The sequence below is a fragment of the Oncorhynchus masou genome, chromosome 18, assembly GCF_036934945.1.
Source record: "Oncorhynchus masou masou isolate Uvic2021 chromosome 18, UVic_Omas_1.1, whole genome shotgun sequence".
NCBI classification, from domain to species: Eukaryota; Metazoa; Chordata; class Actinopteri; order Salmoniformes; family Salmonidae; genus Oncorhynchus; species Oncorhynchus masou.
The window spans coordinates 71,381,623-71,407,351 of record NC_088229.1 but is presented as its reverse complement, the minus strand read 5'-3'; the positions used below and the strand labels follow the sequence as shown (position 1 = coordinate 71,407,351).

The window sequence follows — 25,729 nt, the reverse complement described above, 5'->3', positions numbered from 1 at the left end:
CTAATCATCAGTCTAAATGCCAGATTGTTCTTTTATTATATAATAACATTTGTACCCCTTTTTCACCCCAATTTCCTGGTTTCCAATTGGTAGTTAGTCTTGTCTCATTGTTGCAACTCCCGTACGGACTCGGAAGAGCCGGAGGTTGGGAGCCGTGAGTCCTCCGAAACGCGACCCCACCAAGACGTACTGCTTCTTGACACAATGCCCACTTAACCTGGAAGCCAGCCGCACCAATGTGTCAGAGGAAACACTGTACACCTGGTGACTGTGTCAGCGTGCACTGCACCCGGCCCGCCACAGGAGTCGCTAGTGCACGATGGGACAAGGACATCCCTGCTGGCCAAACCCTCCCCTGACCCAGACGACGCCGGGCTAATTGTGCGCCGCCCCATGGGTCTCGACATAGCCTGGACTCTCTAACCCAGAATCTCTAGTGGCACAGCTAGCACTGAGACCACTGCACCACTCGGGAGGCCACCAGACTCTTCTTATCAGATGTCTAAGGACTATGTCCTGACGCGTTTACCTCAATCACCTATCACCTTTTTAAAAGGCACCACTTCATCTACCTGTCTCTGTAGACATATTAGTCAGACAGTCTTCGCAAGCTGAAACAAGGCAAGCTAGCAATATGGTCAAAATCCCCCGCAGAGTAATAATCCTACACTTCTCTGCTGCAGGGGAGACGCTAGCCTGGAATTTAAGGGCCAGAGTGGGAAAAGGAGCCCAACGGGCCTGACAGCTGCTTCTTGGTATTGTTTAACAGTCAAAATTAGAGACAGACAGGAGTTTTTTAATAGAGTACAAAGAGCACCCATTTGAAATGTCTCTCCCCCTCGACCCTGTGGGAACTCTGTCTCCGTGTTTATGTTTCCACATCTTTGGAGCTTCTCTGTGTTTTCGTTGGGAACAAGAAGTTTTTTTTTTGGCTCAAAACAACTTCCGTGAGGTGAATATAGATTAATAGGCAGGCACTGTTGTTGTTCACACAGAAAGCTTCATTCAAGACTCATCGAAGCAATTTGAACGGAAAGGCAGTGGATTGTAGCATCAAATGGTGCTGATTACTCTGACAGGCTTGCTAACCGGTGTGGTTTTAAGACGGCCTCGCCTTGAGGGTCTCTCTTCTCATTCACCCAGACTTTCTCTCTCACTGCTTTCCCCCTCCCCCTTCAATGTTAATGCTCGTCTAAATTGCTCTGTTCTCTTGTGTTTTACAGGCCAAACCTATTTATGGCGGATGGCTGTGCTTGGCCCCCGAGGGAACAGACTTCAGCAATCCCATGCAAAGATCCCGGGTAAGAGCACCCATGAGGTGTGTGTGTGTGTGTGTGTGTACGCTCACATGAAGTGGGGGATGGGTTAGTATGCATGTTCGCTGTTCCGTAGCACTGTAGTCACATGATAAACATCTGCCGAACACAATTCCCCAGGCAGCAGAACCCTGTAGTGAGAGAGGGGATGAGTGAACGCGGACCGTCAGGAGGTTTTCATCGGGTTATTCAAATCCATTTAGGAAGCTAGATCTTGTTCGGAGCGAAATGGAAGAGCTTGAAACACTACAGACTGATGATCAATAGAGTCAGAGAAATGGACTCTGAACCTGCGTCGGTAGTGTTTTTATACAGTGGATGTTGGCCTGAGGGTCCACTGCAGTGTCGTCATGTCATTCGTTTTTTAAATTTAACCTTTATTTAACTAGGCAAGTAGGTTAAGAACAAATTCTTATTTTACAATGACTGTCTACCGGGGAACAGTGGGTTAACTGCCTTGTTCAGAACGACAGATTTTTACTTTGTCAGCTCAGGGATTCGATCTAGCAACCTTCTGGTTATTGGTGCTAACCACTAGGCTACCTGCCGTCCCTACACTCTAACCACTAGGCTACCTGCCGTCCCTAAACCACTAGGCCCTACACTCTAACCACTAGGCTCCCTCCCTACACTCTAACCACTAGGCTACCTGCCGTCCCTACACTCTAACCACTAGGCTACCTGCCGTCCCTACACTCTAACCACTAGGCTACCTGCCGTCCCTCTAACACTCTAACCACTAGGCTACCTGCTAACCCCTAGGCTACCTGCCGTCCCTACACTCTAACCACTCTAACCACTAGGCTACCTGCCGTCCCTACACCACTCTAAACCACTAGGCTACCTGCCGTCCCTACACTCTAACCGCTAGGCTACCTGCCGTCCCTACACTCTAACCGCTAGGCTACCTGCCGTCCCTTGTATCTTGAAGCTTGTCTCAGTATGTTACTACACACTAGTAGTCCGGTGGGATGTTTCAGCCCAACACGCTTCCTCTCTCTCCCTGCAGACATACAGTATTAAATCATAGGCTGTTCCTAGACACGTCTTCAGATGTAGTAACGTTGTTTCTCTCTCTCCCGACAGAAATGGCAACGGAGGTTCTTTGTGCTGTACGAACATGGCTGCCTGCGTTTCGCCCTGGACGAATCGGTAAGGATCTGTCAAAGCCGTCACGCTACTTCCACTTGCTACCTAACAACTTAACAGCTTCTCACCTGTGTCTGTAACCAGGTTATGGCACTGCCTGTCTTGCCTTATGGTTTCAAGCAGAGGCAATTTGACAAGGAGGAGTAGTGTTTCATATTGACCTTGTAGGTTGAATGACCTGCCTGTGTAGTGGTGATGTAATCGGTGGTGCCTGCCTGTGTAGTGGTGATGTAATCGGTGGTGCCTGCCTGTGTAGTGGTGATGTAATCGGTGGTGCCTGCCTGTGTAGTGGTGATGTAATCGGTGGTGCCTGCCTGTGTAGTGGTGATGTAATCGGTGGTGCCTGCCTGTGTAGTGGTGATGTAATCGGTGGTGCCTGCCTGTGTAGTGGTGATGTAATCGGTGGTGCCTGCCTGTGTAGTGGTGATGTAATCGGTGGTGCCTGCCTGTGTAGTGGTGATGTAATCGGTGGTGCCTGCCTGTGTAGTGGTGATGTAATCGGTGGTGCCTGCCCGGAAAAAGAGATGACTTGGTAGCATTATTGTCTCTTTTAGCCTGTAGTGGTGATACCGCAGTGGTGATGTAAACCTGCACGCCTGTGTAGTGGTGATGTAATCGGTGGTGCCATAACCTGTGTAGTGGAGATGTAATCGTGGTGCCTGCCTGTGTATTGTGGTGATGTAATCTGTGGTGCCTGCCTGTTTAGTGGTGATGTAATCGGTGGTGCCTGCCTGTGTAATGTAATCGGTGGTGCCTGCCTGTGTAGTGGTGATGTATGGTGGTGCCTGCCTGTGTAGTGGTGATGTAATCGGTGGTGCCTGCCTGATTCAGTGGTGATGTAATCCTGTGGTGATGTAATCAGTGGTGCCTGCCTGTGTAGTGGTGATGTAATCGGTGGTGCCTGCCCGGAAAAAGAGATGACTTGGTAGCATTATTGTCTCTTTTAGCCTACCTAGCTCTACCCCAGCCTACCGCAGAGTAAACCTCACGCCGAGGAACCATAACCATGTTGATGGAGGAAGTAGGGCCTACCACATTTAGTTGATTGTTTGGTTGATAGGCTGTTGGTCGACCAAGATTTGTTTTAGTCCAGCAGTTGCAAATGTATACCAAATAATTATGGCCTGTCTGATTCACGCCTGTCTGATTCACGCCTCTCTGACTCACGCCTCTCTGACTCACGCCTGTCTGATTCAAGCCTGTCTGATTCACGCCTCTCTGACTCACGCCTGTCTGATTCAAGCCTGTCTGATTCACGCCTGTCTGATTCACGCCTCTCTGATTCACGCCTCTGATTCAAGCCTGTCTGATTCACGCCTGTCTGATTCAAGCCTCTCTGATTCACGCCTCTCTGATTCACGCCTCTCTGATTCACGCCTGTCTGATTCACGTCTGTCTGATTCAAGCCTCTCTGATTCATGCCTCTCTGATTCACGCCTCTCTGATTCACGCCTGTCTGATTCACGCCTGTCTGATTCAAGCCTGTCTTATTCACGCCTCTCTGATTCACGCCTCTCTGATTCACGCCTGTCTGATTCAAGCCTGTCTGATTCACGCCTCTCTGATTCAAGCCTGCTTGGATTCTCTCTGATTCACGCCTCTCTGATTCACGCCTGTCTGATTCAAGCCTGTCTGAGTGGACTAGTCCATTGCGGAGGCCTCAGGGACGGCTCTGTCTGAGTGGACTAGTCCATTGCGGAGGCCTCAGGGACGGCTCACCTCTATCACCAGTAGTACTTTACCGTTAATTACCATTGTTTCTAATCTACGATGTTTGTTTGGTTACGGTAATGTCTGATAGTATTTGTGATTGTCTCAACTCACCATCACTGTGGAGCTTCTCAAAGTAAGTAAACACAGTCTGTTTTTACATCCATTGAGAAGGGCAATAGTTCCTCAACTTAATCTTTCCTTCTCTCTCTGTTTCGATTACTACTCAGCATGAAAGGGGGAAAAAAGGTCATGCTCTGAAACCTCATAAAATAAGCCTACATAGTTCCTTCTTATCCCTTGCTCAAATAGCTTACAGCCATGTCTGTCTGCCTGAATCTCATTGGTGCTGGAAATTCTGAGGGCCCCGAATATTTTGCATGAGCTTTGTCCCTGACCAGGCTAATACTAGAGTTGAGAGAGAGGGAGGGAGGGAGTGGAGGGAGGTGGAGGGAGGTGGAGAGAGGGAGTGGAGGGAGGTGGAGAGAGGGATTGGAGGGAGGTGGAGAGGGGGAGAGAAGTGGAGGGAAGGAGGTGGAGAGAGGGAGGGAAGTAGGTGGAGAGAGGGAGGGAAGGAGGTGGAGGGAGGGGAGTGGGAGGGAGGGAGGGAGGGAGGTGGAGAGTGGGAGGGAGGGAGGGAGGTGGAGAGAGGGAGTGGAGGGAGGGAGTTGGAGGGAGTGGGAGGGAGGGAGGTGGAGAGTGGGGGAGGGAGGTGGAGGGAAGGGAGGTGGAGAGAGGGGGAGGGAAGGAGGTGGGAGAGAGGGAGGGAAGGAGGTGGAGAGAGAGAGGGAGGGAGGGAAGGAGGTGGAGAGAGGGAGGGAAGGAGGTGGAGAGAGGGAGGGAGGTGGAGAGAGGGAGGGAGGGAGAGGGAGGGAGGTGGAGAGAGGGAGGGAGGGAGTGGGAGGGAGGTGGAGAGTGGGAAGGAGGGAGAGAAGTGGAGAGTGGGAGGGAGGGAGGTGGAGAGTGGGAGGGAGTGGAGAGTGGGAGGGAGGGAGGGAGGGGGAGAGGGGGGAGGGAGGGAGGGAGGTGGAGGGTGGGAGGGAGGTGGAGAGTGGGAGGGAGGTGGAGAGTGGGAGGGAGGGAGGTGGAGAGTGGGAGGGAGGGAGGTGGAGAGAGGGAGAGAAGTGGAGGTGGAGAGAGGGAGGGAGGGAGGTGGAGAGGGAGGGAGGTGGAGAGAGGGAGGGAGGTGGAGAGGGAGGGAGGGAGGTGGAGAGTGGGAAGGAGGGAGGGAGGGAGGTGGAGAGAGAGAGGGAGGGAGGGAGGTGGAGAGGGGAGGGAGGGAGGGAGGTGGAGAGAGGGAGGGAGGGGAGGTGGGAGGGAGGGAGGGAGGTGGAGAGTGGGAGGGAGGTGGAGGGAGGTGGAGGAGGGAGGGAGGGAGGTGGTGGAGGGAGGTGGAGAGTGGGAGGTGGAGGGAGGGAGGGAGGGAGGGTGGACAGAGGTGGAGGGGAGGGAGGGAGGGAGGTGTGAGAGAGAGGGAGGGGAGGTGGAGAGAGGGAGGGAGGGAGGTGGAGAGTGGGAGGGAGGGAGGTGGAGAGTGGGAGGGAGGTGGAGGGAGGTGGAGGAGGGAGGGAGGGAGGTGGTGGAGGGAGGGAGGTGGAGAGTGGGAGGTGGAGGGAGGGAGGGAGGGAGGTGGACAGAGGTGGAGGGAGGGAGGGAGGGAGGGAGGGAGGGAGAAGGGGTGAGAGAACAGGGGGTGAGAGAACAGAGTGAGAGAGAACAGAGTGAGAGAGAGAACAGAGTGAGAGAGAGAACAGAGTGAGAGAGAGAACAGAGTGAGAGATAGAGAACAGAGTGAGAGAGAGAGAGCAGAGTGAGAGAGAGAGAGCAGAGTGAGAGAGAGAGAGCAGAGTGAGAGAGAGGGAACATTGTGAGGGAGAACCGAGGGTGAGGGAGAACCGAGTGTGAGAGAGAACCGAGTGTGAGAGACAACCGAGTGTGAGAGAGAACCGAGTGTGAGAGAGAACAGAGTGTGAGAGAGAACAGAGTGTGAGAGAGAACAGAGTGTGAGAGAGAACAGAGTGTGAGAGAGAACAGAGTGTGAGAGAGAACAGAGTGTGAGAGGGGAAGGTTAGTAGAAAAATAGGTATTGTGAAAGAAAGAAACGGAAGAACATAGACTAGAGAAAGTCCATTACAGTTGAGTGTGTGCATGTCTGCGTGTCACTGGGGAATGTGACACTGGTGACCAACCCCACTGGCTGATCATACTGGAGATCAGGCTGCTTGTGTGAGAGGCCTTTACACACTCTGCCTGACTGTCCCTGCTGCTTCAGTCCCTGACCTTCAGCTTCTAACCCTGACTCTCTGCTTTACACTTAACCCACTTATCAGTTCTCTGCAATCCAAATCGACGAAGAGGAGATGACGCTGCTTTTGACTGCTGAGATGAAGACCAAGGCACTGTGTTTGTGTGTATTTGATTGCTTTCTGGAGATGAGATGTTTGAAATCAGAATAATTATCTTCGTGTAATCATGGATCCCCACGCGATGACAAAGGGAGGAAACATCCCAGTTTCCATGTGTGTGTGTGTGTGTTGTCTATTCTTGCGTGCGTCCATTTTTTCTCCCAATTGTGTAACTGACACGTGTTCGTTGGGTTGTCGTAGTGTTTTCCTCTCTTTGTTACCCTGGTTACTCTGACGCGGTGGGTCTCATTGTCCTCCGGCCTTTTCATCTGCAGCCCAGGGAACTCTCCGGAACGGCACTGGGAAACGGGGTCAGGAAAATGACCACTATTTACCGTCACTGTGCCCCCCCCCCCCCCCCGGGTCCCTAGAATAGGAACGCTACCAAAATATTGCTGATACGTTATTTTGGGAGTTCAGCACACGTCAGGAGAAAATGGAAGTGGATTCTTCATCATCAACATGATCAGACCCCAACCCCTATCTAGACCCCTATATAGAACCCTATATAGACCACAACCCCGATATAGACCCCTATATAGAACCCTATATAGACCCCAACCCCAATATAGACCCCTATATAGAACCCTATATAAACCCCTATATAGACCCCAACCCCTATATAGAACCCTATATAGACCCCAACCCCTATCTAGACCCCTATATAGAACCCTATATAGACCCCAACCCCAATATAGACCCCTATATAGAACCCTATATAGACCCCAACCCCTATCTAGACCACTACATAGAACCCTATATAGACCCCAACCCCAATATAGACCCCTATATAGAACCCTATATAGAACCCTATATAGACCCCAACCCCTATATAGACCCCTATATAGACCCCAACCCCTATATAGAACCCTATATAGAACCCAACCCCAATATAGACCCCTATATAGAACCCTATATAAACCCCTATATAGACCCCAACCCCTATATAGAACCCTATATAGACCCCAACCCCTATATAGAACCCTATATAAACCCCTATATAGACCCCAACCCCTATATCGAACCCTATATAAACCACTATATAGACCCCAACCCCTATATAGAACCCTATATAAACCCCTATATAGACCCCAACCCCTATATAGAACCCTATATAAACCACTATATAGACCCCAACCCCTATATAGACCCCAACCCCTATATAGAACCCTATATAGACCCCAACCTCTATATAGACCCCTATATAGACCCCAACCCCTATATAGAACCCTATATAGACCCCAACCCCTATATAGACCCCTATATAGACCCCTATATAGACCCCAACCCCCATATAGACCCCAACCCCTATATAGACCCCAGCCCCTATATAGACCCCAAACCCTATATAGGCCAACTGTATATATCCATCTTCCTCCTTGCTGGACATACACTTTATGTCTACAGAATACAGAATCCTCTATAGTCTACTTCCTGGTTCTGTACAACGTAGCATTAATATCTCTATAGTCTACTTCCTGGTTCTTTACAACATAGCATTAATATCTCTATAGTCTACTTCCTGGTTCTGTACAACATAGCATTAATATCTCTATAGTCTACTTCCTGGTTCTGTACAACATAGCATTAATATCTCTATAGTCTATATCCTGGTTCTGTACAACGTAGCATTAATATCTCTATAGTCTACTTCCTGGTTCTGTACAACATAGCATTAATATCTCTATAGTCTACTTCCTGGTTCTGTACAACATAGCATTAATATCTCTATAGTCTACTTCCTGGTTCTGTACAACATAGCATTAATATCTCTATAGTCTACTTCCTGGCTCTGTACAACATAGCATTAATATCTCTATAGTCTACTTCCTGGTTCTGTACAACATAGCATTAATATCTCTATAGTCTACTTCCTGGTTCTGTACAACATAGCATTAATATCTCTATAGTATACTTCCTGGTTCTGTACAACATAGCATTAATATCTCTATAGTCTACTTCCTGGTTCTGTACAACATAGCATTAATATCTCTATAGTATACTTCCTGGTTCTGTACAACATAGCATTAATATCTCTATAGTCTACTTCCTGGTTCTGTACAACATAGCATTAATATCTCTATAGTCTATATCCTGGTTCTGTACAACGTAGCATTAATATCTCTATAGTCTACTTCCTGGTTCTGTACAACATAGCATTAATATCTCTATAGTCTACTTCCTGGTTCTGTACAACATAGCATTAATATCTCTATAGTCTACTTCCTGGTTCTGTACAACATAGCATTAATATCTCTATAGTCTACTTCCTGGCTCTGTACAACATAGCATTAATATCTCTATAGTCTACTTCCTGGTTCTGTACAACATAGCATTAATATCTCTATAGTCTACTTCCTGGTTCTGTACAACATAGCATTAATATCTCTATAGTCTACTTCCTGGTTCTGTACAACATAGCATTAATATCTCTATAGTATACTTCCTGGTTCTGTACAACATAGCATTAATATCTCTATAGTCTACTTCCTGGTTCTGTACAACATAGCATTAATATCTCTATAGTCTATATCCTGGTTCTGTACAACGTAGCATTAATATCTCTATAGTCTACTTCCTGGTTCTGTACAACATAGCATTAATATCTCTATAGTCTACTTCCTGGTTCTGTACAACATAGCATTAATATCTCTATAGTCTACTTCCTGGTTCTGTACAACATAGCATTAATATCTCTATAGTCTACTTCCTGGCTCTGTACAACATAGCATTAATATCTCTATAGTCTACTTCCTGGTTCTGTACAACATAGCATTAATATCTCTATAGTCTACTTCCTGGTTCTGTACAACATAGCATTAATATCTCTATAGTCTACTTCCTGGTTCTGTACAACATAGCATTAATATCTCTATAGTCTACTTCCTGGTTCTGTACAACATAGCATTAATATCGCTCTTTTTGATGAAGTGATCTTCTATTCTATTGCTCAGCCTTTCATAGAGCTTTCTGAGGAGCTTTTGTCTCCATATCTCACTGTACAGTCCTCTCCTCTCTCTCCCAGTGATAAAGATGCCAGACCATGATGTTCTTGATTAGCCAGCCACCTGACAATGCTAAATGTGGTTCACTTAGCGCCAGAGAATTCACTACCACGCTTCACATATGTGTTGTTGATGATAACCACATGTGAGCATACGTTGCATATTATACCACAACATGGCCTACTGAAAGTGTTTGAGAGAACCTACGTCAGGCTAGAATGCCTCGGCATTATATAAAACAAAGATGGTGTGTATTTTAGACACTCAGAGAACCTACGTCAGGCTAGAATGCCTCGGCATTATATAAAACAAAGATGGTGTGTATTTTAGACACTGAGAGAACCTACGTCAGGCTAGAATGCCTCGGCATTATATAAAACAAAGATGGTGTGTATTTTAGACACTGAGAGAACCTACGTCAGGCTAGAATGCCTCGGCATTATATAAAACAAAGATGGTGTGTATTTTAGACACTGAGAGAACCTACGTCAGGCTAGAATGCCTCGGCATTATATAAAACAAAGATGGTGTGTATTTTAGACACTGAGAGAACCTACGTCAGGCTAGAATGCCTCGGCATTATATAAAACAAAGATGGTGTGTATTTTAGACACTGAGAGAACCTACGTCAGGCTAGAATGCCTCGGCATTATATAAAACAAAGATGGTGTGTATTTTAGACACTGAGAGAACCTACGTCAGGCTAGAATGCCTCGGCATTATATAAAACAAAGATGGTGTGTATTTTAGACACTGAGAGAACCTACGTCAGGCTAGAATGCCTCGGCATTATATAAAACAAAGATGGTGTGTATTTTAGACACTGAGAGAACCTACGTCAGGCTAGAATGCCTCGGCATTATATAAAACAAAGATGGTGTGTATTTTAGACACTGAGAGAACCTACGTCAGGCTAGAATGCCTCGGCATTATATAAAACAAAGATGGTGTGTATTTTAGACACTGAGAGAACGTTAACTGGACGCCACAACGAGATTAGTGGGAACGGCAACAATGACCAGAGCAGCATTTATCAAATGTTCTAAAGCTGATGAATCCTGGTCAATATAACACCATCTCACAGGACTCTAGGTGGATGGATTTGAATGATTTAACTATGTCATGATTCAGTTGAGCAGGTTGGTTGTTGCCATGGAACCCTGACGTGCGTAGAAAGCAGATTGGAAGGTAATATTTCCCTAGAAGAGGTTGTTTTGCATGTGACGCATAAAATAAGCAAAATAGTTACGGGAAGGTAAAATAAAAAGGTCTTTAAGGGAAGATTTCACTGAAGATGTTAAAATCAAGTGGGCAGTGTCTTCTTGGAGCTGGACTAGTTTAGTCCACGAGGAGACGAACGGTCAAGGAGATGCTCCGAGGTCTCGGCTCTGCACCGCATTCCTCTAAACTGCCCATATTTGGTGAAATGCAGCAGGCTCCCACTAACTAACGGGGGGGAGAGAGCACATTAGACCCCAAAACCACACGGAAATGCCAGATATGCCCCAGACCCAAACATTCCACACACTGCAGGCGCCCAGATCTAATGTAGACTAATGTAATGTTACTACATCAGATGGGATTGGATGTGTCGTACATTTGAGAGACATATGCCATGCGGTGAGAGACAGAGGCTAGCAGTGTTTTCTCAAACCCTGAGATGTAGCTGCAAACCAGTCCCTTGGGTAGTTGACTGACACCAGTTCTGAAGGGCCAGTTTCAATCTAAGCGGACCTCCCAAGACGGTCTACAGCTCCTCAGTCCCTGATGATAAGTTGTTGAGAAACCTTGGGCCGGAGTGGGTCAATGACCAGGAGGAAACTGGGTCATCGAGTTCTCTCCATAGTCCACACTTTGTCTGACATAATGCTACAACAGAGAGCAGGAAGAGATACCATCCTGAAGATTCCCTATGGTCTGGGACCTCTGCACCAGGTGTTGAATTCATAGTTTGGTCGTTATCATCCTGACTGGGGTATTTAACCCCAGTATTCAGCCGATGGGATGAGAAGCTGTAGTGAGTCTGTCTGCCTGCGGGAGGAAGATAGGAGTAGTGTGTGTGATGCAACAGGGGATGGCAGTGACATGTCAAGGCACATATGCCATTTAAAACGGCAGCTTCCTGCTTCACTCCCACCCCAGAGCAGAGCAGAGCAGGCAGTGGTTTCTGACACTACTTGCCACCTGCCCGGGCAATAAAAAAATCCAATTAAAACCACAAGAATTGATGGTTTATGGCAGGCCTGGGCAACTCCAGTTCTCGGGAGCGTGATTGGTGGTCCCACTCTTACCCCCAGCCCCAGGTAACACACCTGACTCCAACAATCAACTAATCATGATCTTCAGTTAAAAATGCAGTTTAAATCAGATGTGTTTGCTAGATGGGGTGGATGGGGAGAAAGTGTGACACCAATCATGCCCCAGAGGACTGGAGTTGCCCAGGACTGATTTATGGAGTAGGTGTACTCCACCTTAATTATATAGGCCTATGGGTTACAACATGACTTATGAGTTAGGCTATCATTCAGGTTCGTAACCAACTTCACTGGGCAAATGCTCACCTTCACTGGCACGCTGGAGAAGTGTGTTCTTCAACGATGAATCCCCTTTTCAAGATGGCGTCGTGTGGGCGAGTGGTTTGCTGATGTCAACGTTGGGAACAGAGTGCCCCGTGGTGGTGGAGTTATGGTATGGGCAGGCTTAAGCTAGGGACAACGAACACAATTGCATTTTGCCGATGGCAATTTGAATGCACAGGGATACTGTGACTAGATCCTGAAGCCCATTGTCGTGCCATTCATCCTCCTCCATCACCTCATGTTTCAGCATAATGCACGGCCCCATGTCACAAGGATCTGGACACAATTCCTGGAAACTGAAAATGTCCCAGTTTTTCCATGACCTTCATACTCACCAGACATGTGCATAATGCATGTCGCAAGGAAAAATGTCCCTGTTCTTCCATGGCCTGCATACTCACTAATTGAGCATGTTTGGGATGCTCTGGACCGACGTGTACGACAGCATGTCCCAGTTCTTCCATGGCCTGCGTACTCACCAGACATGTCACCCATTTGAGCATGTTTGGGATGCTCTGGATCGACGTGTACGACAGCGTGTTCCAGTTCCTGCCAAATTCCAGTAAGTTCCCACAGCCATTGAAGAGGAGTGGGACAACATTCTACAGCCCACAATCAACAGCCTGATCAACTCTATGCGAAGAAGATGTCACGCTGTAGGAGGCAAATGGTGGTCACACCAGATACTGACTGCTTTTCTCATCCACACCCCTACAGATGCATATCTGTATTCCCAGTCATGTGAAATCCATAGATTAGGGCCTAATTAATTTATTTCAATTGACATATTTCCTTAAATGAACTGTAACTCTGTAAAATCTTTGAAATTGTTTCATGTTCCATTTCTATTTTTGTTCAGTCCCAAATTACTTTTAAATTCTATCATGGAAATACATTTATTTCCTGTTACCACGTCATTTACAGTTTCTATGCCTTTTAGTTTTCTATGTAGACCAATGCATTGGTGAAATCTGAAAATCATCTAAGGATTGTTCCGTAATGTTGTGTTTTTAGGAAGTGATATTCATTCTTGTAGAATCAATTTCATGTTCTTCCGTATTGTTATAGTGCTCTTATCAAGTTGTTAACATTCTTAGAATAGTGTTGCAAATATTCTGGTAACTTTTCCAGAAATTCCCTGGTTTACCAGAAATCCTGGTTGGAGGATTCCCATATTTCCTGATTTATTCCCTTGTAAAACCATGAATCTTCCAACCAGAATTTCTGGAAAACCAGGGAATTTTTTGGGAAATTTACCAGAATTTTTGCACACCTATTCTTAGCTTTATCTTTACAAAATAGAAACGTGGAAATACTCTGGGGATGAACATGTCTCCTCTTCAATATGTACCCATAGTTCCTCTTCAATGTATTTAACGATACAATATGTTGTAAGTAAAAGCCCTTGGTGGCGAGTTGATAAAATTCCAAGGCTGAGAGGTTAAAACCCCCCCTCAGATTTATGAAGATGTCAAACATTCCTTTTTATTCTGAGTTTTACTTGTCCATATAAAGTCTGTTAAAATAATGTCTTCGGTGGGGCAATTGGTATCACTGAAAAATGCTGCTTCTCTGTGTGTTCAGTTCATAAAAACGGTGTCACAGAGAGTCTGAGAAAGCAGTTAGCTTTTAATAATTTCCCTCTGTGCAGATAAATATAGCCGGCCCCGTAGAAGGAGGACACAATAGGAAGATATGAAATTGGATCTGTTGAAATCAAACCCACTACAGCACATGGACTGCGGCAGATAGCCTAGTGGTTAGAGCGTTTGGCCAGTAACTGAAAGGTTGCTGGATCGAATCCGCGAGCTGACAAGCTAAAAATCTGTCATTCTGCCCCTGAGCAAGGCAGTTAACCCACTGTTCCCCTGAGCAAGGCAGTTAACCCACTGTTCCCCTGAGCAAGGCAGTTAACCCACTGTTCCCCTGAGCAAGGCAGTTAACCCACTGTTCCCCTGAGCAAGGCAGTTAACCCACTGTTCCCCTGAGCAAGGCAGTTAACCCACTGCTCCCCTGAGCAAGGCAGTTAACCCACTGCTCCCCTGAGCAAGGCAGTTAACCCACTATTCCCCTGAGCAAGGCAGTTAACCCACTATTCCCCTGAGCAAGGCAGTTAACCCACTGTTCCCCTGAGCAAGGCAGTTAACCTCCTCTCTGTCTCTGTCTGTCTGTCTGTAGTGCGCTGCCAACCCACAGCTCTCTGCATCCTCCCCCAACAGGACGGGTAGCCTATCCTCATCAGAGAGCTCTTTGAAAATTTGGAGAAATGACACTCTCTAATTGTTTTATATTTTTTACATTTTGTCAGGAAATGCAGCTCCGTCTCAGGTTCTGCTGTGGTGCAGTGGTTGCACAGCTTTTCCTCTTACAGAGAGCCAGGTTTTCCTGTGTCTACCCTTCTCAATGGCAAGGCTGTGCTCACTGAGCCTGTACTTTGTCAAGGTTTTTCTAAAGTTTTGATCAGTAACCATGGTCAAATATTTAGCCTTGGTGTTCTGTCGATTTAGGGCCAGATAGCACTGCATTTTGCTTTGTGTTTGTGTTTCCCAATAAGTAATGTAGTTTTGTTTTGATTGTGTTGTAATTTGGTTTATCCTGATTGTTCGGATGTTCTGGTCCTGAGGCTTCAGTGTGTTAGTAGAACAGGTTAGTGAACTCAGGACCAGCTGGATGAGGGGACTGAGGCTTCAGTGTGTTAGTAGAACAGGTTAGTGAACTCAGGACCAGCTGGATGAGGGGACTGAGGCTTCAGTGTGTTAGTAGAACAGGTTAGTGAACTCAGGACCAGCTGGATGAGGGGACTGAGGCTTCAGTGTGTTAGTAGAACAGGTTAGTGAACTCAGGACCAGCTGGATGAGGGGACTGAGGCTTCAGTGTGTTAGTAGAACAGGTTAGTGAACTCAGGACCAGCTGGATGAGGGGACTGAGGCTTCAGTGTGTTAGTAGAACAGGTTTGTGAACTCAGGACCAGCTGGATGAGGGGACTGAGGCTTCAGTGTGTTAGTAGAACAGGTTAGTGAACTCAGGACCAGCTGGATGAGGGGACTGAGGCTTCAGTGTGTTAGTAGAACAGGTTAGTGAACTCAGGACCAGCTGGATGAGGGGACTGAGGCTTCAGTGTGTTAGTAGAACAGGTTAGTGAACTCAGGACCAGCTGGATGAGGGGACTGAGGCTTCAGTGTGTTAGTAGAACAGGTTAGTGAACTCAGCCCCAGGACCAGCTGGATGAGGGGACTGAGGCTTCAGTGTGTTAGTAGAACAGGTTAGTGAACTCAGGACCAGCTGGATGAGGGGACTGAGGCTTCAGTGTGTTAGTAGAACAGGTTAGTGAACTCAGGACCAGCTGGATGAGGGGACTGAGGCTTCAGTGTGTTAGTAGAACAGGTTAGTTAACTCAGGACCAGCTGGTGAGGGGACTGAGGCTTCAGTGTGTTAGTAGAACAGGTTAGTGAACTCAGGACCAGCTGGATGAGGGGACTGAGGCTTCAGTGTGTTAGTAGAACAGGTTAGTGAACTCAGGACCAGCTGGATGAGGGGACTGAGGCTTCAGTGTGTTAGTAGAACAGGTTAGTGAACTCAGGACCAGCTGGTGGACCAGCTGGATGAGGGGACTGACAGGGGGTCAGTTTCAAAACTGTTGCTCTTTTTTGAGTTTTTAATTAGTGAATATTGGCCTAATTCTGAACTGCATGCCCCAGGACCAGCTTTGGATTTGGTGAAGGGACTGAGGCTTCAATTGGTTAGTGAGAACAGTTTTAGCCAAATTTAAATAGGTATTTCCAATTTGAATTGGTGAGGGTGACTGAGCTTTCAGTGTTCACTGCCTCATTTAAGGTGAACAGGCTTATTTTTAAACCTAAGTACCAGCTGGTGAGCAGGGACTGAGGCCCCCTCCTTTCTCTCTCTCTCAGTCCCCCTCCTCTCTCTCTTTCTCTCTCAGTCCCCCTCCTTTCTCTCAGGTCCCCCTAGTTTCTCTCTCCAGGACCAGCTGGATTCTCTCTCTGAGGCCCCCTTCAGTCCCCCTCCTTTCTCTAGTCCCCCTCCTTAGTTCCCCCTCCTTTCTCTCTCTCTCAGTCCCCCTCCTTTCTCTCTCCAGTCCCCCTCCTCTCTCTCTTTCTCTCTCCAGTCCCCCTCCTCTCTGGTCCCCTCCTCTCTCTGAGGGTCCCCCTCCTTTCTCTCTCTCTCAGTCCCCCTCCTCTGTGTTAGTCTCTCAGTCCCCCTCCTTTCTCTCTCTCTCAGTTCCCCTCCTTTCTCTCTCTCCAGTCCCCCTCCTCTCTCTCTTTCTCTCTCAGTCCCCCTCCTCTCTCTCTTTCTCTCTCCAGTCCCCTCCTTTCTCTCTCTCTCAGTTCCCCTCCTTTCTCTCTCTCCAGGCCCCCTTCAGTCCCCCTCCTTAGTCCCCCTCCTCTCTCTTTTTCTCTCTCCCAGAACAGGTTAGTCCCCTCAGGACCCCTCCTCTTCTCTTTAGTCTCTCCAGCTGGTGAGGGGACTGAGGCTTCAGTGTGTTAGTAGAACAGGTTAGTGAACTCCTCTCTCTTTCTCTCTCCAGGACCAGCTGGATGAGGGGACTGAGGCTTCAGTGTGTTAGTAGAACAGGTTAGTGAACTCCCAGTCCCCCTCCTCTCTCTTTCTCTCCCAGTCCCCCTCCTCTCTCTTTCTCTCTGAGTCCCCCTCCTCAGTGTGTTAGTAGAACCCTCCTTAGTGAACTCCCAGGACCAGCTGGATGAGGGGACCCTCCTCTTCTTTGTGTCTAGTAGAACAGGTTAGTTTCTCTCTCCAGTCCCCCTGGATGAGGGGACTCCCAGTCCCCCTCCTCTCTCTTTCTCTCTCCCAGTCCCCCTCCTCTTAGTCTCCCAGTCCCCCTCCTCTCTCTTTCTCTCCCAGTCCCCCTCCTCTCTCTGGATCCCAGTCCCCCTCCTCTCTCTTTCTCTCCCAGTAGAACAGGTTAGTCCCCTCAGGACCAGCTGGATGAGTCCCCTCCTTCAGTGTGTTCACAGAACCCCTCCTCTCTCTTTCTCTCCCAGTCCCCCTCCTCTCTCTCTTTCTCTCCCAGTCCCCCTCCTCTCTCTGAGTCCCCTGAGGCTTCAGTCCCCTGTTAGTAGAACAGGTTAGTCCCCTCCTCTCTCTTTTCTCTCCCAGTCCAGCTGGTGAGGGGACTCCTCTTTTTCTTCCCCCTCCTCTCTCTCTTTCTCTCCAGTCCCCCTCCTTTCTCTCTTCAGTTCCCCTCCTTTCTCTAGTCCCCCTATTTCTCTCTCTCTCTGTCCCCCTCCTTTCTCTCTCTCTCTGTCCCCCTCCTCCTCTCTTTCTCTCTGTCCCCCTCCTTTCTTCTTTCTGTCCCCCTCCTTTCTCTCTCTCTCAGTCCCCCTCCTTTCTCTCTCTCTCAGTTCCCCTCCTTTCTCTCTCTCTCTGTCCCCCTCCTCTCTCTCTTTCTCTCTGTCCCCCTCCTTTCTCTCTCTCTCAGTCCCCCTCCTTTCTCTCTCTCTCAGTCCCCCTTTCTCTCTTTCTCTCTCAGTTCCCCTCCTTTCTCTCTCTCTCTGTCCCCCTCCTTTCTCTCTCTCTCTGTCCCCTCCTTTCTCTCTCTTCAGTCCCCCTCCTTTCTCTCTCTCTCTGTCCCCCTCCTTTCTCTCTCAGTCCCCCTCCTTTCTCTCTCTCTCAGTCCCCCTTTTCTCTCTCTCTCAGTCCCCTCCTCTCTCTCTCTCTCTCTGTCCCCCTCCTTTCTCTCTCTCTCTGTCCCCCTCCTTTCTCTCTCTCCCAGTCCCCCTCCTTTCTCTCTCTCTCAGTCCCCCTCCTCTCTCTCTTTCTCTCCCAGTCCCCCTCCTCTCTCTCTTTCTCTCTGTCCCCCTCCTTTCTCTCTCTCTCTGTCCCCCTCCTTTCTCTCTCTCTCTGTCCCCCTCCTTTCTCTCTCTCCCAGTCCCCCTCCTTTCTCTCTCTCTCAGTCCCCCTCCTCTCTCTCTTTCTCTCCCAGTCCCCCTCCTCTCTCTCTTTCTCTCTGTCCCCCTCCTTTCTCTCTCTCTCAGTCCCCCTCCTTTCTCTCTCTCTCAGTCCCCCTCCTTTCTCTCTCTCTCAGTCCCCCTCCTCTCTCTCTCTCTCTCTGTCCCCCTCCTTTCTCTCTCTCTCTCTGTCCCCCTCCTTTCTCTCTCTCTCTGTCCCCCTCCTTTCTCTCTCTCCCAGTCCCCCTCCTTTCTCTCTCAGTCCCCCTCCTCTCTTTCTCTCCCAGTCCCCCTCCTCTCTCTCTTTCTCTCTGTCCCCCTCCTTTCTCTCTCTCTCAGTCCCCCTCCTTTCTCTCTCTCTCAGTCCCCCTCCTTTCTCTCTCTCAGTTCCCCTCCTTTCTCTCTCTCTCAGTCCCCCTCCTTTCTCTCTCTCTCAGTTCCCCTCCTTTCTCTCTCTCTCTGTCCCCCTCCTCTCTCTCTCTTCTCTCCCAGTCCCCCTCCTTTCTCTCAGACAGTCCCCCTCCGTCCCCCTCCTTTCTCTCTCTCTCTGTCCCCCTCCTTTCTCTCTCTCCCAGTCCCCCTCCTGGTAACAGACAGTCCCCCTCCTTTCTCTGTCAGGGTCTGGTAACAGACCCCCTCCTTTCTCTCTCTCTCAGTCCCCCTCCTTTCTCTCTGTCAGGGTCTGGTTCCCCTCCTTTCTCTCTCTCTCAGTCAGTCCCCCTCCTTTCTCTGTCCCCCTCCTTTCTCTCTCTCTCAGTTCCCCTCTTTCTCTCTCTCTCAGTCCCCCTCCTTTCTCTCTCTCTCAGGCCTTTCTCTCTCTCTCTCTGTCAGGGTCTCTCAGACCCCCTCCTTTCTCTCTCTCTCAGTCCCCCTCCTTTACTCTCTCTCTTTCTCTCTGTCCCCCTCCTTTCTCTCTCTCTCAGGGTCCTTTCTCTCAGTCCCCCTCCTTTCTCTCTCTCTCAGTCCCCCTCCTTTCTCTGTCAGTCCCCTCTTTCTCTCTCTCTCAGTCCCCCTCCTTTCTCTCTCTCTCTCTCTCAGTCCCCCTCCTTTCTCGGTACTCTGTCAGGGTCTGGTAACAGTTCCCCTCCTTTCTCTCAGGGTCCCCCTCAGTCCCCCTCCAGGACCCCTCCTTTCTGAACTCCTTTCTCTCTCTCTCAGTTCCCCTCCTTTCTCTCTCTCCCAGAACCCCTCCTTTCTCTCTCTCTCAGGGGAGTTCCCCTCCTTTCTCTCTCTCCCAGTCCCCCTCCTTTTATCTCTCTCTCAGTTCCCCTCCTTTCTCTCTCTCCCAGTCCCCCTCCTTTCTCTCTCTTCCCCCTGCTCTCTCAAGTTCCCCTATGCACATCTCAGTCCCCCTCCATTCTCTTCAGTCCCCCTCCTCTCTCTCTCACTCTCAGTTCCCCTCCTTTCTCTCTCTCTCAGTTCACACCTTTCTCTACTCTCAGTCCCCCTTCTCCCTCTTTCTCTCCCAGTCCCCCTCCTCTGGATCTTTCTCTCTCAGTCCCCCTCCTCCTCTCTTTCTCTCCCAGTCCCCCTCCTCTCTCTCTTTCTCTCTCCAGTCCCCCTCCTTTCTCTCTCCAGTCCCCCTCCTCTCTCTCTTTCTCTCCCAGTCCCCCTCCTCTCTCTCTTTCTCTCTCAGTCCCCCTCCTCTCTCTCTTTTCTCTCCCAGTCCCCCTCCTCTCTCTCTTTCTCTCTCCAGTCCCCCAGTCCCCCTCCTCTCTCTCTTTCTCTCCAGTCCCCCTCCTCTCTCTCTTTCTCTCTCAGTCCCCCTCCTCTCTCTCTTTCTCTCCCAGTCCCCCTCCTCTCTCTCTTTCTCTCTCCAGTCCCCCTCCTTTCTCTCCCAGTCCCCCTCCTCTCTCTCTTTCTCTCCCAGTCCCCCTCCCTCTTCTCTCAGTCCCCCTCCTCTCACTCTCCCAGTCCCCCTCCTGAGATCTGGAGACCCACTACTGTCTCTCCCAGTCCCCCTCCTCTGTCAGGGTCTGGTAACAGAACCCACCTGTCACTGGTAACAGACAGGCTACGGACTGTCAGGGTCTGGTAACAGAACCCTGTCAGGGTCTGTAACAGACAGGCTACGGTACTGTCAGGGTCTGGTAACAGACAGGCTACGGTACTGTCAGGGTCTGGTAACAGACAGGCTACGGTACTGTCAGGGTCTGGTAACAGACAGGCTACGGTACTGTCAGGGTCTGGTAACAGACAGGCTACGGTACTGTCAGGGTCTGTTAACAGACAGGCTACGGTTCTGTCAGGGTCTGGTAACAGACAGGCTACGTCACAGGGTCTGGTAACAGACAGAACCCTGTCAGGGTCTGGTAACAGACAGGCTACGGTACTGTCAGGGTCTGGTAACAGACAGACCGGCACTGTCAGGGTCTGTCAGACAGGCTGGGTCAGGGTCTGGTAACAGACAGGCTACGGTACTGTCAGGGTCTGGTAACAGACAGACTGAGTCAGGGTCTGGTAACAGACAGGCTACGTCACTGAGGGGTCTGGTAACAGACAGGCTACGGTACTGTCAGGGTCTGGTAACAGACAGGCTACGGTACTGTCAGGGTCTGGTAACAGACAGGCTACGGTACTGTCAGGGTCTGGTAACAGACAGGCTACGGTACTGTCAGGGTCTGGTAACAGCAGGACAGGACTCACACTGAACTAGAGAACCCATGCTGGGGTTCAGGGGGAGTTCTAGGGTTTTCTGGGTATTATGAGGTCACGAGTTGAAACCGGGATGAATTGTGCCCCTCAACATATGCACATATGCAGACCCACACATGAACATTAGCAGTAACACACACACACACACACATCACACACATACTGAATGAATTTCCCCCATTGTCATGAACTCTGGATAATGGTGGTGTGACCTTAGTAGGGCCTGATAAGCCCATCATACACGTCCTCTCTCTGTGTGAGAGGGAGGGACAACAACAAACAGTCTTATCTGTTATATAGCAGCTCCGGATAGAAGTTGCCCTTAGACACAGACTGAGATCTAGAACCCACCTGTCACAGACTGAGATCTAGAACCCACCTGTCACAGACTGGGATCTAGAACCCACCTGTCACAGACTGGGATCTAGAACCCACCTGTCACAGACTGAGATCGAGAACACCACCTGTCACAGACAGATCTTGGACCCACCTGTCACAGACTGAGATCGAGAACACCACCTGTCACAGACTGGGATCTAGAACCCCACCTGTCACAGACTGGGATCTTGGACCCACCTGTCACAGACTGAGATGTAGAACACCACCTGTCACAGACTGAGATCTAGAACACCACCTGTCACAGACTGAGATCGAGAACACCACCTGTCACAGACTGAGATCTAGAACCCACCTGTCACAGACTGAGATCTAGAACACCACCTGTCACAGACTGAGATCTAGAACACCACCTGTCACAGACTGAGATCGAGAACACCACCTGTCACAGACTGAGATCTAGAACCCACCTGTCACAGACTGAGATCTAGAACCCACCTGTCACAGACTGAGATCTAGAACACCACCTGTCACAGACTGAGATCTAGAACCCACCTGTCACAGACTGAGATCTAGGACCCACCTGTCACAGACTGAGATCTAGAACCCACCTGTCACAGACTGAGATCTAGAACCCACCTGTCACAGACTGAGATCTAGAACACCACCTGTCACAGACTGAGATCTAGAACCCACCTGTCACAGACTGAGATCTAGAACCCACCTGTCACAGACTGAGATCTAGAACCCACCTGTCACAGACTGAGATCTAGAACCCACCTGTCACAGACTGAGATCTAGAACCCACCTGTCACAGACTGAGATCTAGAACCCACCTGTCACAGACTGAGATCTAGAACACCACCTGTCACAGACTGAGATCTAGAACCCACCTGTCACAGACTGAGATCTAGAACCCACCTGTCACAGACTGAGATCTAGAACCCACCTGTCACAGACTGAGATCTAGAACCCACCTGTCACAGACTGAGATCTAGAACCCCACCTGTCACAGACTGAGATCTAGAACCCACCTGTCACAGACTGAGATCTAGAACCCACCTGTCACAGACTGAGATCTAGAACACCACCTGTCACAGACTGAGATCTAGAACCCACCTGTCACAGACTGAGATCTAGAACCCACCTGTCACAGACTGAGATCTAGAACCCACCTGTCACAGACTGAGATCTAGAACCCACCTGTCACAGACTGAGATCATTGAACCTATCAGAAGTTGTAGTTTCCTCTGCGGCTGTTGAGAGGAACTAGTCAGATGTAATCTGTACTTCCCAGTTTGCTTCAGGGCAGTAACCTCTCATCATTGTCCTGGTTCTAGTCTTGTTCTGCTTGAATTTTCCCTGGTCTACAAACTGTCATGTTGGCCGCTATCTGTGGCTGAATATTGTTTGTCTCTTCTTCCCCCTCCAGTCGAGCACTCTTCCTCAGGGAACGGTGAATTTGAACCTGTGTACTGACGTCATCGACGCCGAGCCCAAGACGGGCCAGAAGAACGCTCTCTGTATCATCACTCCTGAGCAGGAGTACTTTATACGAGGGGAGAACAAAGAGATCATCAATGGGTAAGTGTGTGTCTGGTGTGTGTGTTCTCTATGTCCTGGACTGAACAGCTGGTGGTTTATCCCAGGACCCAGACTAACATTCTGTTCCTCTCTCTCTGTCCAGCTGGACTGAACAGCTGGTGGTTTATCCCAGGACCCAGACTAACATTCTGTTCCTCTCTCTCTGTCCAGCTGGACTGAACAGCTGGTGGTTTATCCCAGGACCCTGACTAACATTCTGTTCCTCTCTCTCTGTCCAGCTGGACTGAACAGCTGGTGGTTTATCCCAGGACCCTGACTAACATTCTGTTCCTCTCTCTCTGTCCAGCTGGACTGAACAGCTGGTGGTTTATCCCAGGACCCTGACTAACATTCTGTTCCTCTCTCTCTGTCCAGCTGGACTGAACAGCTGGTGGTTTATCCCAGGACCTTGACTAACATTCTGTTCCTCTCTCTCTGTCCAGCTGGACTGAACAGCTGGTGGTTTATCCCAGGACCCTGACTAACATTCTGTTCCTCTCTCTCTGTCCAGCTGGACTGAACAGCTGGTGGTTTATCCCAGGACTAACAAGCAGAACCAGAAGAAGAAACGCAAGGTGGAGCCCACCACTTCTCAGGAGCCAGGACCAGCTAAAATGGCTGTGAAGGGATCAGGTATCCCCGAGGGGGGCTCGGAGAACGTTCCGGACTCCAGCTCCATCATCTGGCAGGAGGAGCTGAGCCACAGAGAGGCCGAGGGGGTGGCCTTGTGGCCTGCTCCTGACCTCCCCAGGCTGGGCTCACCACAGCCCTCTACAGGTATGGAGGAACCATGGTACAGTACACATCTAGCCCCATGGTCCCCATCTCTAGTGTAGGTGCTGCATCAGATATATCTGAAGGGATTGGAATGCTGTTAGCAAGCAACACAGCTGTGAAATATTATAACATTCCAATGGAGAGATCATCTGTCTGTCTTTGACCTTCCACCCCAACCCCTTTCCAGGTGACTGTGGTTCCGTGGCCCGTGGCTCAGACTCCGGCTCAGTCAACGGTGACGAGGTGGACCGAAGTGGCCTCCACGGCTCGGTCCCTCTCGCCCACCACGTCCTCCTGTCTCCTACGGGCTCCTGCTCCAGCCTGGGCGGAGTCCCTCGCTGCTTGTCCCCACTCCCCAGCGACCCCTTTCCCTCTGGCAGCTCCCTGCTGTCCAACGGCTCCCACATCAGCGGTTCGGTCAGCTCGCTGGACTCCGACGCAAGCGGCAACACGGTGGCCAGCACAGAGAGCCACCTGGCAGGGCGGTTAGGGCTGGTCCTGGGAGGGCACCATGATACTCCACGGTCCAGGAGGCTGGAGGCCGAGGCCAGGAAGGCAGAAAAGAGGAGCAGAGTGAGGAGTCCTGGTGAGGAGAGAGAGGCCATTTTCAGTCCTGAGAAGAGGTGAGTCTGCCTGCCTGTCCGTCCGTCTGTCCTGTCTTAGTTCAGAGAGAGGCCGTGTTCATTCCTGAGAAGAGGTGTCTACCCGTCTGTTCAACCAACTGTCCCCTGTATGCATGTCTGTCCTGTCTTAGTTCAGAGAGGTGATCCTGACTGTCTGTCCTGTCTTAGTTCAGAGAGGAGGTGAATCTGACTGTCTGTCCTGTCTTAGTTCAGAGAGGAGGTGATCCTGTCTGTCCTGTCTTAGTTCAGAGAGGAGGTGATCTGACTGTCTGTCCTGTCTTAGTTCAGAGAGGAGGTGAATCTGACTGTCTGTCCTGTCTTAGTTCAGAGAGGAGGAGACTGTCTGTCCTGTCTTATTCAGAGAGGAGGTGATCCTGACTGTCTGTCCTGTCTTAGTTCAGAGAGGAGGTGATCCTGACTGTCTGTCCTGTCTTAGTTCAGAGAGGAGGTGATCCTGACTGTCTGTCCTGTCTTAGTTCAGAGAGGAGGTGATCCTGACTGTCTGTCCTGTCTTAGTTCAGAGAGGAGGTGATCCTGACTGTCTGTCCTGTCTTAGTTCAGAGAGGAGGTGATCCTGACTGTCTGTCCTGTCTTAGTTCAGAGAGGAGGTGATCCTGACTGTCTGTCCTGTCTTAGTTCAGAGAGGAGGTGATCCTGACTGTCTGTCCTGTCTTAGTTCAGAGAGGAGGTGAATCTGACTGTCTGTCCTGTCTTAGTTCAGAGAGGAGGTGATCCTGACTGTCTGTCCTGTCTTAGTTCAGAGAGGAGGTGAATCCTGACTGTCTGTCCTGCCTTAGTTCAGAGAGGAGGTGATCCTGACTGTCTGTCCTGTCTTAGTTCAGAGAGGAGGTGAATCTGACTGTCTGTCCTGTCTTAGTTCAGAGAGGAGGTGATCCTGACTGTCTGTCCTGTCTTAGTTCAGAGAGGAGGTGAATCTGACTGTCTGTCCTGTCTTAGTTCAGAGAGGAGGTGATCCTGACTGTCTGTCCTGTCTTAGTCAGAGAGGAGGTGAATCTGACTGTCTGTCCTGTCTTAGTTCAGAGAGGAGGTGATCCTGACTGTCTGTCCTGTCTTAGTTCAGAGAGGAGGTGATCTGACTGTCTGTCCTGTCTTACTGTCTGTCCTGTCTTAGTTCAGAGAGGAGGTGATCCTGACTGTCTTTCCTGTCTTAGTTCAGAGAGGAGGTGAATCTGACTGTCTTTCCTGTCTTAGTTCAGAGAGGAGGTGAATCTGACTGTCTTTCCTGTCTTAGTTCAGAGAGGAGGTGATCCTTACTGTCTGTCCTGTCTTAGTTCAGAGAGAGAGGTGATCCTGACTGTCTGTCCTGTCTTAGTTCAGAGAGGAGGTGAATCTGACTGTGTCTGTCCTGTCTTAGTTCAGAGAGGAGGTGATCCTGACTGTCTGTCCTGTCTTAGTTCAGAGAGGAGGTGATCCTGACTGTCTGTCCTGTCTTAGTTCAGAGAGGAGGTGATCCTGACTGTCTGTCCTGTCTTAGTTCAGAGAGGAGGTGATCCTGACTGTCTGTCCTGTCTTAGTTCAGAGAGGAGGTGAATCTGACTGTCTGTCCTGTCTTAGTTCAGAGAGGAGGTGATCCTGACTGTCTGTCCTGTCTTAGTTCAGAGAGGAGGTGATCCTGACTGTCTGTCCTGTCTTAGTTCAGAGA

At 49.5% G+C, this 25,729-nt stretch overlaps 1 protein-coding gene across 1 annotated transcript in view; it reads left to right on the top strand.

Annotated features, from left to right (window-relative positions):
* LOC135505239 (myosin phosphatase Rho-interacting protein-like) overlaps positions 1–25,729 on the top strand; it is a 79,368-nt gene that overhangs the window by 7,172 nt on the left and 46,467 nt on the right. Inside the window, 5 exon segments of the mRNA XM_064924425.1 lie at positions 1,224–1,301; positions 2,403–2,468; positions 22,515–22,666; positions 23,178–23,443; positions 23,631–24,066. Of these exon segments, the coding sequence (XP_064780497.1) occupies positions 1,224–1,301; positions 2,403–2,468; positions 22,515–22,666; positions 23,178–23,443; positions 23,631–24,066 (998 nt within the window).